This window comes from Giraffa tippelskirchi, chromosome 3, assembly GCF_054371585.1.
Source record: "Giraffa tippelskirchi isolate mGirTip1 chromosome 3, T2T-mGirTip1v1.2.pri, whole genome shotgun sequence".
Classification (NCBI taxonomy): domain Eukaryota; kingdom Metazoa; phylum Chordata; class Mammalia; order Artiodactyla; family Giraffidae; genus Giraffa; species Giraffa tippelskirchi.
The window spans coordinates 96,626,636-96,647,784 of NC_137277.1; the positions used below are offsets into that span (position 1 = coordinate 96,626,636).

At 36.5% G+C, this 21,149-nt stretch overlaps 1 protein-coding gene across 2 annotated transcripts in view; it reads right to left on the reverse strand.

The window, feature by feature from the left end:
- The window catches only part of SLC4A10 (solute carrier family 4 member 10), a 450,611-nt gene that overhangs the window by 185,292 nt on the left and 244,170 nt on the right, over positions 1 to 21,149 (reverse strand). For both annotated transcript variants that reach the window (XM_081581599.1, XM_081581598.1), the window contains one exon: positions 7,352 to 7,433. Coding sequence is in view for 1 of the 2 variants with exons in the window: in XM_081581598.1 (XP_081437724.1) it covers positions 7,352 to 7,433 (82 nt within the window). In the remaining variant the exon portion in view is untranslated. The remainder of the gene's footprint in view (positions 1 to 7,351; positions 7,434 to 21,149) is intronic.

Below are 21,149 nucleotides of genomic sequence, written 5' to 3' on the forward strand. Positions count from 1 at the left end.
TAAAATGAGCAAAAGAATATCAAGATATAGGTATAATTTTCTCTATTAAATCCATGACTTAAAAATATTTTGCTCTCTGCTAAAAGCAACATAAAATAAAGAAAACGTCTTTTTAATTTAATTTGTAGGCCAAGATTTAAATATTAGCTTAACTTTTCCATTAAAATTTTAAATTTATGAATTCCTGAATATCCAATTAAGATGTAACTAGTTTTATTTAGGAGAAGGCAATGGCACCCCACTCCAGTACTCTTGCCTGGAAAATCCCATGGATGGAGGAGCCTGGTAGGCTACAGTCCATGGGGTCGCTAAGAGTCGGACACGACTGAGCAACTTCACTTTCACTTTTCCCTTTCATGCACTGGAGAAGGAAATGGCAACCCACTCCAGCATTCTTGCCTGGAGAATCCCAGGGACGGCAGAGCCTGGTGGGCTGCCATCTATGGGGTCACACAGAGTCGGACACGACTGAAGTGACTTAGCAGCAGCCGCAGCAGTTTTATTTATCTTAGTACAGTGCAACATAATCAGAACCTCCTGTATTTACGTGTTAAATGTTTGAAAGGTAATTAAATATTTGATAAGTGTTGATTATGCATCTAATTATATTACATAAACTTAATTTCTTACATGTTTAGTGACATATTATTGAATTACATATAAATGAGATTCAATGCAACACATTGTTTAGTATTTATCAAGTTTAAGAAAAAGTGCTGGATAGATACCATAATATAATGCAAATAACAGGTAAGAAAAAGATTTGTTCCTGAACAAGCTTGTAATCAAATAAGAATGATAAGAAATATATACGTAATAATAATATATGAAACGATGTCAATTCAGAAAGAGCTATCTGAAGGAGGAAGATAATTATTCTGCCAGGAGGGATTAAGTAACACTAAAGGGTGGGCAGAATGAACATTCTATTCTTTGTGGAGAAGATGAGAAGGCACCAATTTGGTATTGTTGTTGTTTAGTCACGAAGTCGTGTCTACTCTTTGCAACTCCACAGACTGTAGCCCACCAGGCTCCTCTGTCCATGGGATTTCTGTCCAGGCAAGAATACTGAAGTGGGTTGCCATTTCCCTCTCCAGGGGCTCTTCCCAACCCAGGATCTAATCTGCATCTCCAGCATTGCAGGTGGATTCTTTACCACTGAGCCACCTGGGAAGCTCCCAATTTGTGTGCTTAGTTGCTCAGTTGTGTATGACTCTTTGCAACTCTGTAGACTGTGGCCCACCAGGATCCTCTGTCCATGGGGATTTTCCAGGCAAAAATACCGGAGTGGGTTGCCATGCCCTCCTCCAGGGGATCTTCCCAACCCAGGTATCAAACCCAGGTCTCCCGCACTGCAGGCAGATTCTTTACCACTGAGCCACCTTGGAAGCCTCCAATTTGGTATGGAACAACTAAAAGGTTTTGAACACAAAGTTTCTAATAATATTCTTAAGGTTTTACTGCCTCCTATATGTTCTCAAGCTGTAGAAAATAGCAGGTACTATTTTAGAAATATGTGCTAAAAACACAGAAAACAAATTGTATCTCACTCACTAAAGAATTTATTTATATATATCAATGATTTTGGGTAAAGTTTAACCTGTGAGGAGGAGTGCAAACTGTAACAAGTATAAGTTAGGCAACAAAGAAATATGAAGGACAAAAGGGCAAGCATTCTATACCATATACAGAAACTAACTCAAAATGAAACAAAGACCTAAAGGTAAGACCCAAAACTATAAATTAGAAGGAAACATAGGAAAAAGCTTTATGACATTGGATTTGGCAACTATTTCTTGAAAATAACACCAAAAACATAGGCAACAAAAGTAAAACTATACAAATTGGACTACATCAAAACATTAAAATTTAATGGGTATCAAAGGACACAGTCAACAGAGTGAAGGGACAGCCTATTGAACAGGAGAAAATATTTACAAATCAGGTATCAACAACATTAAAAATACAAATAATGCACAAAAGACTTGAATAGACACTTCTCCAAAGATGACACACAAATGGCCAATAAGCATATGAGAAGATGTTTAATACCACTAATTATTAGGAAAATGCAAAACCACAATGAGAAATCACCTCACATCCATTAGGATGGCTACTATCAAGAAAACTGGGAAAACTGCAAGTATTAGTGAGGAGGTTAAAAAAAATTGGAACCCTTGTGCAGTTTGGTGGGAAAGTAGAATTGTGCATAAGCTATGAAAAACAATAAGACAATTCCTCTGAAAATTAAAAATAGAATGACCTTTGTTGTTATTGTTCAGTCTCTAAGTTGTATACGACTCTTTGCAACCCCATGGACCACAGTATACCAGGCTTCTCTGTCCTCCACTATCTCCAGAGTTTGCTCTGATTCATGTCCATTGAGTTGGTGATACTATCTAACCATCTCATTCTCTGCCACCCACTTCTCCTTTTGCCTTCAATCTTTCACAGAATCAAGATCTTTTCCGATGAGTCAGCTCTTTGCATCAGGTAGCCAAAGTATCAGAGTTCTTCCAATGGATATTCAGGATTGAATATTCAGGATATTCCAATGGATATTTTTCCAATGGATATTCCTTTAGGATTGACCCTAGGATCTAGCAAGTCCACTTAGGGGTATATACTCAAAAGAATTGAAAGCAGGGTCTCAAAGAAATATCTGCATATTCATGCTCATAACAGCACTACTCACAATAGCAAAGAGATGAAAGCAATTATGTCCATAAATAGATGAATGGATAAATAGAATGTAGTATATACATACAATGGATATTACTCAGTCTTCAGAAGGATAGTAAGTCTAACACATGCTACAACATGGATAAACCTTCAAGACATTATGCTAAGTGAAATAAATCTGTCAAAAAAGACAAATACTGCATGAGTTCACTTGTATGTGTAATCATGTATAGGGTAGCCAAATTCATAGAAACAGAAGGTAGAATGGTGGTTGCCGGGGGAGAAGGAAATGGAGAGTTGTTTTACAGAATTTCAGTTTTGAGGATGAAAAAGTTCTGGAGATGGCTTATACAACATTGTGAATAGGTTTAACAACACTGAACTGTACACTTAGAATTGGTTATGATGATAAATTTTATGTTATGCTTTTTTACCACAAAGAACTTCTATTTCATTTCAAATAACTATCTATTGGTATATTTTATCTGTGTTACTAAAGAAGCTCTTAAAAAGTGGTGCTCCTGCCTTTTCCTTTAATTACACAAAAGGAGAAACTACTATTCTACCTCCATTACCCTCAGTAATGCCACCTTTCTGACTGGTGCTCTCACCTTACCCATGTTATAATATATTATGCTACCAGTTGATTTTTTCTGAACCATGATAACTACTTCATTGCCCCTGCATTATTTTCCGATGCAGGGTAATCAACTTGGGAATCACTAACAGATTTGTTTATTATTTGCGTGCATCACAATAGAATCCTCTACAGCATCCTCAAATGTTGGAATATTTATCTACTCACTATGATCTGGGAGCAAAACAAATACTTAGAAAACCAACATAAATAAGGTTTTACTCATTTTTTAAAATTCTATAATGTAATATTATGTTTCCATTCTGTGATGTTATTTTCAATCACCAGTAACTTAGTCACAATTATTCATTTCTGGGATTAAAATTCCCACTATAGACACCAGCAAATGAAACAAATATGATTTATCCAATTGTGTTTTTTCAATCAGAAATCTCTTTTAAAGCATTGTGTACTGTTATGTGTATTTCCTAATCATTCCCAGTAAAAGGAAATGTATGTAATATATGTTAACACAATAATTAAAATGACCTTAGTAAATCTTATTTTAGCATTATGTATTTTCCATTCAAAGGGACCATTTACCATTTGACTTTAGCTATTTATAAATTTCCTTCTCCAGGGGATCTTCCCGACCCAGGGATCAAACCCAAGTCTCCCACATTGCAGGCAGACACTTTACCGTCTGAGCTACCAGGGGAAGCCCCATTTATAACTTACTAACTGTTAACTTCCATTTATCTGTGTGTGGATTATCAACCACAATCTTTAAACCCAAGATGATTTTTCCCTGGAATGGAGTATATTTTTACACTAAATTCTTGTTTTGTTAGGTTTTCTTGTGTGAATTTAGTGAATATAAGCATGGTTTAAGTCATGGTACAACTTAAGTAGGACAGTAAATACACTGCTGAGAAAAAAGTAATAGCATTTCAAATCTAAAGAAAAATTACTTTTATATTCATTACTGGGTTAGATTTTTCAAGTTTCTGCTCATTTCAATTTATATAATAAATATGGATAGCATGCAAATTACCGAGCCCACTCAGCAAGTAAAAACTTTCTAGACCTTGGGGGTTTTCTGTGAATCAAGCAAAATGTCAGGCATAGAGTGGGTATAGTTTGAAAGTTGTCTCTAGATAGTATATTACCTCTCCTCTTATTTAATTGTTTTACCTAAAGGTAAGACCCAAGAATAGTGAATTTAATCGTAATTTAAGTGGCTACATTACAATTCTTAAGGGGAATAAACATATTGGACTGCAGTAGATTATTAGGAGCTATCTCCAATTTATTTTACTTAAGATGATTTGGGTATCACTTTTCAACAAAAAGATGAAAAATACGATATACCTTGTATCCCACTAGTAATAATCATTGTCTATTTCACCCTCTTTATTGTTTGGTAGGTTTAATGGCTCAGCCTAAAACTATACACTTTAGTACAAGGTCAAAGCTAAAATACAGGTCTCTTGGTTTTTAGTCTAGCCCTCTGTTTGCTAAACACCCTGCTGCTTAATAAACAGAAGGCCGAGGAATTTTGAGCACTATTAATTCCAAGATTTTGGAAGCACAGCTGCATTTGAAAATCTGTAGAAATTGCACCATAGTAACCTATTTTATTCCCTAATTTTTTCACTAAATTTTCTTTCTTTTTTTTTTTTTAAGTCGCTCAGTTGTGTCCAGGCCAGAATACCGGAGTGGGTAGTTTTTTCCATCCCCAGGGGATCTTCCCGACCCAGGGATTGAACCCAGGTCTCCCACAATCCAGGCAGATTCTTTACCAGCTAAGCCACAAGGGAAGCCCTAAATTTTCTTAATATAAAAAAATCAACTGAAGGTATGTACACATAAATTGTGGTATAATAATAATTGCCAAAGAATGTCAACCGCACAACTGCATTCATCTCACATGCTAGTAAAGTAATGCTCAAAATTCTCCAAGCCAGGCTTCAAAGTACGTGAACTGTGAACTTCCAGATATCCAACCTGGATTTAGAAAAGGCAGAGGAACCAGAGATCAAATTTCCCACATCTGTTGGATCATTGAAAAAGCAAGAGAGTTCCAGAAAAACATCTACTTCTGCTTTATTGACTATGCCAAAGCCTTTGACTGTGTGGATAACAACAAACTGGAAAATTCTTCAACAGATGGGAATACCAGACCACCTGACCTGCCTCCTGAGAAATCTGTATGCAGACCAGGAAGTAACAGTTAGAACTGGACATGGAACAACAGACTGGCTCCAAATCAGGAAAGGAGTACATCAAGGCTATACATTGTCACCCTGCTTATTTAACTTATATGCAGAGTACATCATGAGAAACACTGGGCTGGAGGAAGCACAAGCTGGAATCAAGATTGCCGGGAGAAATATCAGTAACCTCAGATATGCAGATGACACCACCCTTATGGCAGAAAGTGAAGAAGAACTAAAGAGCCTCTTGATGAAAGTGAAAGAGGAGAGTGAAAAAGTTGGCTTAAAGCTCAACATTCAGAAAACTAAGATCATGGTATCTTGTCCCATCACTTCATGGCAAATAGATGGGAAACAGTGCATACAGTGACAGACTATTTTGGGGGGCTCTAAAATCACTGCAGATAGTGACTGCAGCCATGAAATTAAAAGACACTTGCTCCTCGGAAGAAAATCTATGACCAACCGAGACAGCATATTAAAAAGCAGAGACATTACTTTGTCAACAAAGGTCCATCTAGTCAAGGCTATGGTTTTTCCAGTAGTCATGTATGGATGTGAGAGTTGGACTATAAAGAAAGCTGAGCGCCAAAGAACTGATGCTTTTGAATTGTGGTATTGGAGAAGACTCTTGAGAGCCCCTTGGATGGCAAGGAGATCCAACCAGTCCATCTTAAAGGAAATCAATCCTGAGTATTCATTGGAAGGACTGATGTTGAAGCTGAAACTCCAATACTTCGGCCACCTGATGGAAGAACTGACTCATTGGAAAAGAATCTGATGCTGGGAAAGATTGAGGGCAGGAGGAGAAGGGGCCGACAGAAGATGAGATGGTTGGATGGCATCACCAACTCAATGGATATGAGTTTGAGTAAGCTCTGGGAGTTGGTGATGGACAGGGAAACCTGGCATGCTGCAGTCCATGAGGTCACAAAGAGTCAAACACGACTGAGCGATTGAACTGAACTTAATAATTGACAACACTTATGTAGCTCTTGCACCAGGTACTATTCTAAGTATTTTCCCTTTATTTCTCACAAAAACTTCAGGAAACACATTCCATTGTTATCTTTATTTTAACAACAGAGAAAAAAACTGAGGCGCAGAGAAAGTGAAAGTGAAGTCACTCAGTCATGTCTGACTCTTTGCCAGGCTCCTACCCTCTATTGAATTTTCCAGGCTAGGATCCTAGAGTGGGTTGCCATTTCCTTCTCCAGGGGCTTTTCCTGACCCACGGATTGAACTCAGGTCTCCTGCATTGCAGGCAGATGTTTTACCATCTGAGCCACTAGGGAAGCCACAGAGAAGCTAACTAATTAACTAGCTAAAGGTTCTGTTGCATATAAGGGACAGAGCTGATATTTAAACCCAGTATATTCTGGTTCAGAATCTCCCTGTTGAATTATTCTGATCACACAAATGATGCCTTGAGCCCTCTCTCACAGATATCTCAATAAAACTAGAACACCAATTGTCCTTAACTCCCAATGACAGTCTACTCTGATAACACAGACTGAGTGAGATGCCTCTCCTGTCCTCCTCTGTCACATGGTCCCCACCCAAGATGTTAGTCTGTCATAATTTTTTTCTTTTCATTTCCCAATTACTTTTAACTCCTTGAAGCAAGGGTTACTGAAAGACTGGCACACAATACAGTACATGAGTACAGGAGAGGTTCAATAAATGTCTGTTGAATTAACGCCCTCCTTGTTTGCAGGACTGCCTACTGGCACTCCAGACTACACCAAAATGGCCATATCCACATCGCACCACCACCACTACTCTGATTTCAACTTTTGCAGTTCTCCATGTTACTAAAACTTCACACTTCTCTTTGAAATACCAATAGGTATCCCCTCCCCCCCAAAAGTCTTACCTTCTAAATCTTCTTTCTCAAAGTGTGTTTTGAGAATAGAACGAGTTCCACCTCTATCCACAACTGCTTCTTCATCATTTCTCTGGAAGAGAGAGAAAGAAGACTAAATGATAGTACTATATATTCTCTTCATTTCAGAAAATAAATTTTAACGTGACCTGATAATTTAGAGGTCGAATTCAGTAACATAAACCTATTTGCACATGACTATTCTGTTTGATTATCAAGTGTTCGTTTACAAAAGAAAAGACTAAGATTAATTCGACCACACTTTCAGAGAAGAAATGTCACTTGATTTTCCATGAAATTGAGGGCATTCAAACATTCTAGTTGGCATCATTTGTTAGTGAGAAGAAAAATAGAAAACAATAGCTATCCTGTCAATTTAGTAACATGCATTTTTATCTCTGATGAAGAATTCTTGTTAACAAGATGACATTTTGAGCTGTACAAGAGAAATGTGAAAATCATTAATATTAACACCACTAATGCTATGGCAGGGACAAATAATTCCATTGCCATTATAAACATGGTTGAGAAGAACTAACCTCTTGAAAGCAATTAGTAGCAATTACTAAATAAAGTACAACTCTAGTGACTTTGCTTCAGTATAATGCATCTTATTCAAACTAAACTGTAAATTACAATCATATGCATTAAACATTCATTCAGTTTTTCTAAATTTTTTTACCTATTTAGAAGAACTGGACATAGGCTCTATATTTTGAACACTGTACACATACTCAAAACAGTAGACTCAGTGATTAGGTATTCAGTAAAATAATGGGGGAGGTGTGAGCATATTCCATTTTGACCATGTAGGAATGGACAAAATACAAAATACTGAATGAAGAGAAATAAAGATTATTTACAACTTGTATCTGATTGTGAAGATCTCTGTAAAATCTGCCTTAAAAGTGAACACTGGGCACAAAAGAAAAAATGAAAAGGTAGAATAAAGTTGAACGAATCTTCCAAGATCTATGTCTAAGCTTATTCAAGTTTATAACTATAAGAAAAGTAAAATATTTTTGTTTCTTCTCTGAAAGTCTTTTAATTCCTGATCATAATCTTAATAAAGATTTGTCCTTCATATTCAGCAAATCAGTACTTTCAGCTGTAGGATTATAGACATGGGAAAAGTGAAAGTGTTAGTCGCTCAGTCATGTCTGACTCTGAGACCCCATGGACTCTAGCCCACCAGGCTCCTCTGTCCACAGGATTCTCCAGGCAAGAAAACTGGTGGGTTGCCATTCCCTTCTCCAGGGGATCTTCCTGACTCAGGGACTGAACCCAGGTCTCCTGCACTGCACACAGATTCTTTACTGTCTGAACCACCAGGGAAACCCAGATTATAGACATATTTCAATCTGAAAAGATAAGCTCTCATATGCTTCAAATGCAGTGAAATATGTAGCAGAAGGACATGCTTTATACCCTATTGTCTTTCTGACAACTTGTGCTGACACAAGGCAGGGTAAAGTCTTTGCAATTAGAATTAAAGAAACTTACAATACAATGAGAGAAAAAATTAAAATAAAGATAGATTTCAGAACCCATTGCTCTTCTATTTGGCAAAGTTTAAGAAAATCTGTTGGTTTAAGCAATAATAGCAATAGCCAAAGTCAAGACATATCATTTTCCTGAACCAGATAAATGGCAAGCTTCAGCCTATTTTGAATCTGCTCTTGATACATTTACAAATGAAATTTATCCTCTGTGCAATACATTTTCAAATATATGTCACATTGGAATACAACTCTGCCCTCTGGGGTGTTGTTAGGAAGAATGCCAAAAGCTAAGTCATGCATTCTTGTTCAAAGGTCAGAAAGAGCACTGTTCCACTATAACTCAAAATGGCAGTCTCTGAAAACAACTGCAAAATGGAAAGCTTTATAGAGAATATATGAAGAGGTTTTTCCCCATACAATAAATATTTGATTTTGATTTCAAGGACCTGAAGCAATTTTCAACTTATACGAAATGTTTTTTCCCCTTATTTATATAAAGCATGTATACTCTCTGTATACAAAAGATAATTCTCTTGAATAGCTAATGTTAAGATATTGAGGTAAAATAAAATTCTGCATCAGGAGTAGAAGTAGACTCTAAATAGGAAATAGCTGATTGTTTAATTACTATGCAGGTTACAAGCAGAAGTGACCTAATTTTAATTTTTCTTTAAAAGAGAAAGAACTAGAAGCTAGAATATGAATATAACTCAATTTAAGTGACTCATTTTGTAGTTTCACATTATCCTCTTTAAATACTCCCTAGTTGTTCCATATTTGCAGCTAAAAATTCCCAAGATATAGATTAATGCCAATACATATACTGAAATTCCTCAACTTTGGCTATAGCTCAAAAGATTGCTTCAGTATTATTCAAAACTTTTAGCAGAGTAGTTCCCTTCCCCCATATTACCAGGAGCAGGTAAACATGAGGTGTGATAATGGGAAATGCAGAGCAACTATGGCACTGGGTCCAGTCTATGTGGTAATCCCAAATAGAGCAATAAGTAAAATTTTTACTTCATCTTGAACTGTCATTATCTTTAGAATTGGTGAAAATCAAATATATATTAGTGTGCCCTAATTTCCATATGTATTAATATTTACTCATCTAGGAGCAAATTTTAGCACTATGTTAGAGAGACAACACATAAATATATTACACTGCATTTCAATACAATTCACCTTTGCTAAACTGTTGGGTAAACACTTTTAAGATGGTTGAGTCCAGCAAACAGTGTTTTAATTGGACAGGGGAACATGGCCCATTGTGAAAAATACATATCCCAACACAGTCACATATTCATATACATGTAATCAAAAGTTTCGCAAACTAGCATTTATTCTTACTATAAACAATGCACTCTGATATTTTCTGTTCAAGGGTATAGTACTTCATTCAGAAGTCCTAGTCACTACCCATTACATTTATTTAAGGACTGAAAAATGGCTTGTGACCTGCAATTTGAAAATCATTGGTATAGACTATGACCCCGGGACAGACTAACACATTCACACAGAAATTTCTTCTAGAATTGTTTATAAATATCATCAGCTCTAAGAGTATGCAAAAAACACCTTTTTCTGATTTACCATGGCTCTTGAGCACAGTCATCAATGATATAAACTTTTCTAGTTTTACAAGCCAAAATCTAACAGCAATCCTCTGGGAAGGAAAAAGTGAAACTTTTTCATGTCCTTTTGATAATTCTCATCTCATTTGAAAATGGATTAATAGAGGAGAAAGCAGTTCATTTTCAATTCAGAATTTTTTCTTCCTTAGAACTATTTATCATACTTTTTAAAAAGTAACCACTTTTTCTGCCTTTTTAAAAAATACTAGATATTAGGATAGTATGGTGTCCTATATATTCTCCACTAATCCTTACAGATCCACTTTCCACTCTTATTCACCATGCTCTGTTTCTTTACAGACTGCATTACTAGGATCCCTTGACTTTTAGCTTCCTATAATGACAGAGCACTCAGCCGCATAGAGTTGGGACCAGAGAAACATAGCCCCTGTTGGACCATAGCCTGGCAATGACTGTGATCTTTTATCAAAGAACAAAGCTCTTGTCATGTGACTTCTACAGCTACAGATCTCACTGGTTTGCATTCACTACTTCCTTGCTCCTTTAGGCCTAGGAGTAGTAACAGTTTCCAGCTGTTGCACATTTCTAGAATTTCACTAAACCTACTTGATTACCCTTTATCCTGCCTACACTTTTAAAAAAAATTTTATTGGAGTATAGTTGGTTTACAATGCAGTATTAGTTTTGGGCATACAGCAAAGTGAATCAGTTAATACATATATTCAGTCATTTTAGATTCTTTTCCCATATAGGTCATTATAGAGAACTGAGTAGAGTTCCCTGTGCTATACAGTAGGTCTTTAATAATTATTTTTTATTTAGTAGTGTATATATTTTATCCAAATCAGTCCTTTCATTAAATTTTTTTCTCACACATTTTGAGTGACAATATCTTTCTTGCTATGACTCTGATTCACATGTCACATTTATTTTAATGATTAAATACTATGACATCTAGTTTTGTAGAGATGAACATATAATCAAAATGGTTACCTACATACAGAACTTTGACTAAAAAATATCTGTCAAAAACACTGTCTAATGTTCAACTAGGTATATTGCTTATTTTTGCTTTTATTCCTTTTGTCTTCGGAGACAGATCCAAAAAAAAATATTGTTACCATTTATGTTACAGAGTGTTCTGCCTATGTTCTCTTCTAGGAGTTTTATGGTTTCAAGTCTTAGATTTAGATCTTACCTATTTTAAGTTTGTTTTTCTATATGCTGTGAGGAAATGTTCTAATTTCATTCTCGTACATGAAGCTGTCCAGGTTTCCCAGCATCACTTATTGAAGAGATTGTCTTTTCTCTGATTGTTTTTTGCCTGCTTTGTCATAGTCTATTAACAATTGATCATAGTCAATGGCTTTATTTCTGAGCTTTCTATTCTGTTTCATTGATCTATGTGTTTGTTTTTGTGTCAGTACCATGCTGTTTTTATTTCTGTAGTTTTGTGGCATAGTCTGAAGTCAAAACGCATACTTCCAGTTTTATTCTTTTTTCTCAACATTGCTTTACCAGCATTATTTACACTAACCAAGATATGGAAGCAACCCAAGTGTCCATCAACAGATGAATGGATAAAGAACATGGGGTATGTATATACAATGAAATATTATTCAGCCATAAAAAGAATGAAATTCTGCCAGTTGTAACACCGTGCATGGACCTAGAGTATATTATACTTAGTGAAATAAATCAGAGAAATACAAATACTACATTTTCACTTATATGTGGAATCTAGAAAATAAAGCAAATGAATGTATATAACAAAACAGAAACAGACTCACAGATATAGAAAACAAACTAGCAGTTACCACTGAGAGAAGGAAGGGAGAGAGACAAGATAGGAGTATGGAATTAATAAGATACAAACTACTATGCATAAAATAGATAAGCAACAAAGATACATTATACAGCACAGGACAACGTAGCCATTATTTTGTAATAACTTTAAAGGAGTATAATCTATAAAAAATATTGAATCACTATTCTGTACACCTGAAACTAATATGACATTGTAAAGCAACTATATTTGAATAAAAAACACATACCACCTAAATAAATAAATATAATCACATCTGTATTTTTACAAATATACAATCTTTTTGTATACAAACAATCTGTAACAAAAAATACAATTCAAAAAATGTTATGATTAACAAAAAATACTGTTAAATGAAGATTGGAAAAATGGTAGGGAGGAGACTGAATCATCAAAGAACTGTCAGTAGCATAAACAACTCAAGAATGCTTAATTTATGAAATAAATAAAAAATAAGGGATAGAATAAACTTCTGGATGTGCAAAAGGGAATAAAAAGAGTAACTAATCAAATATAAGTATTAAACACTTGCAAAGAAGTAATATCTGTATACATTTCTAGCCATGAGGCTCTACACAGAAATTACCTTTTAATTTAGTTAACAGGGTCTCTCTCAACCTATGGATTATCTTGGTTAATATTAATGAAACATTTTCCAGTATTGATTTAAGAATTGGTAGGAATATACAGACACATGTATTTTATAAACATGACCTGAGGGCTCATTTCTTCATTATTTCTAAGGGCTCCAAACTTGTCAGTTCTCATTAATTTTAAAATACTTCACAGAAAATGAAGGTTGATTTTATTCACTTCACAAATGTTAAAACATGTTTTCTATAACTTTAACATCTCACATACCACATTATTATCATACTTTGTTTTAATAATGGGTTGCTACTGTTTCACTGAAAACATGCAGAATTTTAACTTCTTGGTTTTCTTATCCATGTCATTACTTTTTATTTTAAATTGTGAAAATATAAAAAGTGAACATTAACACCTGAATTCAGTGTTACTATTCACCAAATGTGTCCATATTTACTCTGGAGACATCCTATTTTTTTCATTTTTCCATGTGAGCTAAAGCATTATACAAATTGAAAAAGGTCAATTGTTTAACCTCTAGTTATATTATGCTGTATTACACAGTGCAATAGATGTGAAAGCATCAGCTCAGAGATTAACATTTCATAAGAGTTCAGTAAATACTAGCTGAACTGAAATCTAAGCATATATCAGGCTTAACTTTGAGTTTCATTTAGTATATTATATTTCAATAAAATAAATGAACCCATATATTTTTACTAGCATATTATTTTGAAATTAAGTATTTAAATCTTGTATCTACTTTAAAATATAGACTATACCATTTCATGGTAATATAAGTTCAATCCATCTAATTTATACACTGTACTAACTGAATTATATGAAATATATTTATTCTAAAGTAGCACAAGAAATTTTATCCTTTTGATGCTTTTTAATAAAAAAGCGATGAGTTCACTTCTAAAGTGTCTAACTGGGGAGGTGGCAATTAGGTTTCATTTGCTTATGCAAAGTAAATGTGTTATTTCATCTTTACACATACAAGAAAAAATAGAACTGAGAATAAGAGTTGGAGAGTAAAACCCTCTATCATAGGAATAGGGATAAGAAGGCATAAACTAATCATCATGTAGAAATTTTAAGATTTTTCTCTCCTATTTACTTGGAAAACTTCACCCATGCAAATTTTAAAGACCTATCAGAGACTACAGAGTTATGACAGGGAAATGAAGTAGTCCAGAATCAGGTTTGAAATACTGAAATGTTAAAATGTTGAGAAGTTTAGTGATGAAAATCTTCCAATGCTAAGCTATCTCTGGCTCAGGATTACCTTCATCACAACATATAATACTGTATTTATTACCATCACTGTGATTCAAAGAATACTCTCTCTCCTGTCAGGCCTCCTAGGGGGCCTTACATCTGATGGTTTAAGGATAAAAAATGTATGAGACATTAAGAACAATTTCAATTAGTCAAAAATATTCTAATGGACAATCATTCTTTATAATTGAGTATCTTGTTTGCCCATGTAATCCTCCAGATTTGTTTGCTTGTTTTGAATTATCAACTCCTGCCTTGTCACTGAGTCCTCTTACATCCTCATTTCTCCAGATTAACCCAATTTTGTACCCAGAAAAATAATGCTAACTGCTGCTAAATTTCCTGCTGCTGCTTCATGCTGTCTTTACTCTCTTCACATTACTTGCATATACACACATATATATAATATTCTTGAAATTTAAAATTCCATGAATGGGTAAAACAGCAGGCTGGAAAGACAATTAAGGAATTGGGGGAAATATCTGAAAAAAATTATGCAGACTATATCACAGAAAAACATTGTGAAAAATATGAAATAGATATTTTTTTAAATGAGGGCTAATATGATAAAGTCTAACATATACTTGGAGTTCTAGAAGATGAGAATAGAGAAAAATGAAGAAGTACTGTTTGAAAATAGGTGAAAATCTTCCAAAATTGATAGAAGACGTGAATCCTCAGATTCACGAATCACAATGAATTACAAACAGAATAATTAAAAGACAATTAACAAATACACATATCATGTGGAACTGCAGAATGACACATTTTTAAAGCAGCAAGGAAAAAAAAGATTACCTACAAAGGAATGACAAACTAATAAAAATAGAAGCCAGAAGACAGTAAAATAATATATTCAGGATACTAACAAAAAAATTGTTAATCTAGAAGTAAATATTTACTTAAGCTATCATTCAAGAAACATACTTTAGACAAATAGAAATTAAAAGAATTTATCACTAAGGCACCCTTTCTAAAGGAACTTCTAAGTACATACATCAGGAGGAAATAAAACTATCCCAGAAAGAATGTCTGAGATGCAAGAAGGAATCCTGAGCCAAAAACTGAAGGATATAAAGAAAAATAAAATTAAAATAAGATAAATTTAAACATTACTTCATGACTGTTAGGACATACACATATATATCTTATGAATTAGTGCTTTTGTTTACTTTGGATAAATAGCTAGATGTGGAATTGCTGGGACATTTGGTAGTTCTAATTTTGAGGAGTCTCCATACTGTTTTCCATAGTGGTTTCCCCGGTTTACATTTCCACCAACAGTGCATAGGGATTCCCTTTCTCCACATCCTCTCCAACACTTGCCATTTGTTGGCTTTTTGATAACAGCCATTTTAATGAATGTGAAGTGGTTTTCATTTGCATTTCCCTGAAAATTAGTGAGCAACTTTTCATGTACCTGTTGGGTGTTCATACATTTTCTGTGAAAAAAAAAAATGTCTATTCGGGTGCTCTGCCCACTTTTTAATCCAATTCTTTTTGCTACTGAGCTGTATGAGTTCTCTACATATTTATCCCTTATCAGATGTATGATTTGCAAATATTTTCTCCCATTCAGTAGGTTGCCTCTTCACTTTGTTGATAGTTTTCTTTACTATGAAACAGCTTTTTAATTTAATGTAGTTCTACTTGTTTACTTTTTCTTTAGTTACCTTTGTTTTTCATATCAAATTCAAAAAAAATTCACTGGTCTCTATCTTTTATATTAGAAGTTCTCTTCAGAGGTCTTGCATTCTTTGCTTTCATGCTTATATGTACAAGGATGAAATAAAAAAGTGAATTGAAAGCCCTGGGTATTTGGATACGGCTTGTCAGCTTTGAGTATATTGTAAAGTGATATGGTTTGGTTGTTTCTTGGGGGAACCCTGATGTCAATATGTCTGGGACATTCCTCCTGAGCTTGTTGAGCCTACTTGGATCTTTTATTATCCTGCCTGACAGGTTAAGGCCTGGCTGTCAACCTTCTAGGAGCAAAATGGAGGAGAGTTGGGATCACAGTATTCTTACCAAAGTTGTTTTAATATGGTATTTTATGAATTTATCTGTTCCTGGGTTTCTCAGTCCAAAGAGATTCTATTTTACCCCCTCCATAGAATAAAACTTCAGTCTACTGATGGAGTGGCATTGGAATATTTGCCAGTTGACTGAAGTGAAGGAGGAAGATGATACAGAAATACGATTGAATTTCAATGCAATAAACTAGCAGCTTGATTCTCTCTTTCAAAGGTATCTGGTGGCGTTCAGGATGTTTCAGGATAGACTGGGCTGTTTCTCAGCTTTTGCCACTGCCAGTTAACAATTCTGTTTTCTCCGTTAGCCACATCACTTGGCATTTTCCTCCTGTTTCTCGACTGACAAAATGTGCCACCGTTTCCTTGTTCTCCTCCCATTCTCCCCACCTTAATACAGTTTTAGTATAGAAAAAAATTTTTAAAAAACCATTACTTCTTTTTTCATGGGATTTTGGGAGAAAGGAAAAGTAGTTGTGGGTATTCTACTTTGTAGTTTTACAAAAAGTCTCCTGATTTTCCCTTATCTTTGCTACCCTTTCAGAAAATATCTACCAGGGTAATATTATCTTCTTAAAATTATTTTATTATTAACATTTATTATGCTACTATTATAGTTCATTGTAACTATTATCACATTTTCTAATCTCTAATTCACAGCACAACAACCCCTCAATAAACTTATACCTTAGTATTCTTAAACTTACATGACATAATCCACCTATTGATTTAATATGTACTAATAATTTAACATATGCCAGTTATCTATACAAGCAGTGGGAATCAGTGCAGCTCAGTTCAGGTCAGTCGTTCAGTCATGTACGACTATTCGCAAACCACAGGGATTGCAGCACGACAGGCCTCCCTGGCCATCACCAACTCACTCACTTTACTCAGACTCATGTCCGTTGAGTCAGTGATGCCATCCAACCATCTCATCCTCTGTGGTCCCCTTCTGCTCCTGCCTTCAATCTTTCCCAGCATCAGGGTCTTTTCCAATGAGTCAACTCTTCACATCAGGTGGCCAAAGGATTGGAGTTTCAGCTTCAACATCAGTCCTTCCAGTGAATACAAAGGGTTGATTTCCTTTAGGATGGACTGGTTGGATCTCCTTGCAGTCCAAGGGACTCTCAAGAGTCTTCTCCAACACCACAGTTCAAAAGCATCAATTCTTCTGCACTCAGCTTTGTTTATAGTCCAACTCTCACATCCATACATGACTACTGGAAAAACCATAGGCTTGACTAAACGGACTTTTGTTGGCAAAGTAATGTCTCTGCTTTTTAATATGCTGTCTAGGTTTTTTATAATATTTCTTCCAAAGAGTAAGCATCTTTTAATTTTATGGCTTGAGTCACCATATGCAATGATTTTGGAGACCCCCCAAAAGAGAGACTGTCACTGTTTCCCCATATATTTGCCACGAAGTGATGGGACCAGATGCCATGATCTTAGTTTTCTGAATGTTGAGTTTTAAGCCAACTTTTTCACTATCCTCTTTCACTGTCATCAAGAGGCTCTTTAGTTCCTCTTTGCTTTCTGCCATAAGGGTGGTGTCATCTGCATATCTGAGGTTATTGATGTGTATTCCTGCAATCTTGATTCCAGCTTGTGCTTCGTCCAGCCCAGGGTTTCTCATGATGTACTCTGCATATAAGTTAAATAAGCAGGGTGACAATATACAGCCTTGATGTACTCCTTTCCTGATTTGGAGCCAGTCTGTTGTTCCATGTCCAGTTCTAACGGTTGCTTCTCAACCTGCATACAGATTTCTCAAGAGGCAGGTCAGGTGGTCTGGTATTCCCATCCCTTGAAGAATTTTCCACAGTTTGTTGTGATCCACACAGTCAGAGGCTTTAGCATAGTCAATAAAGCAGAAGTAGATGTTTTTCTGGAACTCTCTCACTTTTTTGATGATCCAATGGATGTTGGCAATTTGATCTCTGGTTCCTCTGTCTTTTCTAAAACCAGCTTGAACATCTGGAAATTCTCAGTTCACGTACTGTTGAAGCCTGGCTTAGAGAATTTTGAGCATTACTTTGCTAGCGTGTGAGATGAGTGCATTTGTGTGGTAGTTTGAGCATTCTTTGGCATTGCCTTTCTTCGGGATTGGGATAAAAACTGACCTTTTCCCGTCCTGTGGCCACTGCTGAGTTTTCCAAATTTGCTGGCATATTGAATGCAGTACTTTCACAGCATCATCTTTTAGGATTTGAAATAGCTCAACTGAAATCTCATCACCTCCACTAGCTTTGTTCGTAGTGATGCTTCCTAAGGCCCACTTGACTTTGTATTCCAGGATGTATGGCTCTAGGTGAGAAATCACACCATCATGATTATCTGGGTAGTGAAGATCTTTTTTGTATAGTTCTTCTGTGTACTTTTGCCACCTCTTCTTAATATTTTCTGCTTCTGTTAGGTTCATACCACTTCTGTCCTTTATTGTGCCCATCTTTGCATGAAAATTTCCGTTGGTATCTCTAATATTCTTGAAGAGATCTCTAATCTTTGAAGCCCCAGAAAGATGGTAGGAAAGGTGAAATGACATTTAGGATCAAACCCCACACCCACAAGAGACGCTCAGAGGGCGCAAACATACCTTGTATGCACTAGGACCCAGAGACCCTACAGAGACTGAGACAGAACAGTGTTTGAGGATTTCTGAGGAGGTAAGGGACAGCAGTGGACTGCTGCAGGGGCAAGGGCTCTGGGTGCAATAGACCTGGGTACAGTATAAGCCCTCTTGAAGGAGGTTGCCATTAACCCCACCATAGAGCTGTGAGAACTTACACAGGACTGGGGAAACAGACTCATGGAGGGCACAAACAAAACGTTGTGTGCACCAGGACCCAGTAGAAAGGAGCAGTGACCCCACAAGAGACTGACCCAGACTAGTCCATAAAGGTAAAGGAGTCTCCGGTGGAGGCAAGGGTCGGCGCTGGCCTGCTGCAGAGTTGGTGGCACTGAGTGTAGCAGTGCATGCATGGGACCTTTTGAAGGAGGTCACCATAATCTTCATTACCTCCACCATAGTTTGGCTTCAGGTCAAATAAAAGGGAGGGAACACAGCCCCGCCCATCAACAGAAAATTGAATTAAAGATTTACTGAGTATGGCCCAGTAAATTGAGAAACCTAAGATCATGGCATCTGGTCCCATCACTTCATGGCAAATAGATGGGCAAACAGTGGAAACAGTGGCTGACTTTATTTTGCGGGGCTCCAAAATCACTGCAAATGGTGACTGCAGCCATGAAATTAAAAGATGCTTACTCCTTGGAAGAAAAGTTATGACCAACCTAGACAGCATATTAAACTGAGACATTACTTTGCCAACAAAGGTCCGCATAATCAGGACTATGGTTTTTCCAGTGGTCATGTATGGATGTGAGGGTTGGACTATAAAGAAAGCTGAGCACCGAAGAATTGATGCTTTTGAACTATGGTGTTGGAGAAGAATCTTGAGAGTCCCTTGGACTGCAAGGAAATTCAATCAGTTCATCCTAAAGGAAATCAGTCCTGAATATTCATTGGAAGGACTGATGTTGAAGCTGAAACTCCAATACTTTGGCCATCTGATGCGAAGAACTGACTCATTTGAAAAGACCCTGATGCTGGGAAAGATTGAAGGCGGGAAGAGAAGGGGACAACAGAGGATGAGATGGTTGGATGGCATCACCAACTCAACAGACATGAGTTTGAGTAAACTGAGTGAGTTGGTGATGGCCAGGGAGGCCTGGCGTGCTGCAGTCCACGGGGTCACAAAGAGTTGGACACGACTGAGTGACTGAACTGAACTGAACTGAGCATGGCCCTGCCCATCAGAACAAGACCCAGTTTCCCCCTCAGTCAGTCTCTCCGATCAGGAAGCTTCCATAAGCCTCTTATCCTTCTCCATCAGAGGGCAGACAGACTGACAACCACACAGAACACTAACCAATCGGATCACATGGACCACAGCCTTGTCTAGCTCAATGAAACTATGATCCAATATGTGTAGGGCCACCCAAGATTGATGGGTCATGGTGGAGAGTTCTGACAAAACATGGCTCACTGGAGAAGGGAATGGCAAACCACTTCAGTATTCTTGCCTTGAGAACCCCATGAACAGTATGAAAAGACAAAAAGATAGGACACTGAAAAATGAACTTACCAGGTCAGTAGGTGCCCAATATGCTACTGGAGAAGAGTGGAAAAATAACTCCAGAAAGAATGAAGAGATGGAGCCAAAGCAAAAACAACACCCAGTTGTGGATGTGACTGGTGATAGAAGTAAAGTCTGATGCTGTAAATAGCAATATTACATAGGAACCTGGAATGTTAGGTCCAGGAATCAAGGCAAATTGCAAGTGGTCAGACAGGAGATGGGAAGAGTGAAAATTGACATTTTAGGAATTAGCAAACTAAAACTGACTTGAATGTGTGAATTTAACTCAGACGACCATTATATCTACTACTTTGGTCAAGCATCACTTAGAAGAAATGGAGTAGCCATGACAGTCAACAAAAGAGTCTGAAATGCAGTACATGCATGCAATCTCAAAAATGACAGAATGATCTCTGTTCATTTCCAAGGCAAGCTATTCAATATCACAGTAATCCAAATCTATGCCACGACCAGTAATGCTGAAGAAGCTGAAGTTGAATGGTTCTATGAAGATCTATAAGACCTTCTAGAACTAACACCAAAAAAGATCTCCTTTTCATTAGAGGGGACTGGAATGCAAAAGTAAGAAGTCAAGAAGCACTTGGAATAACAGGCAAATTTGGCCTTGGAGTACAGAATGAAGCAGGGCAAAGGCTAATAGAGTTGTTCCAAGAGAACACGCTGGTCATAGAAAACACCCTCTTTCAACAACACAAGAGAAGATTCTACACATGGACATCAACAGATGGTCAACACCAAAATCAGATTGATTATATTCTTTGCAGCCAAAGATGGAGAAGCTCTATTCAGTTGGCAAAAA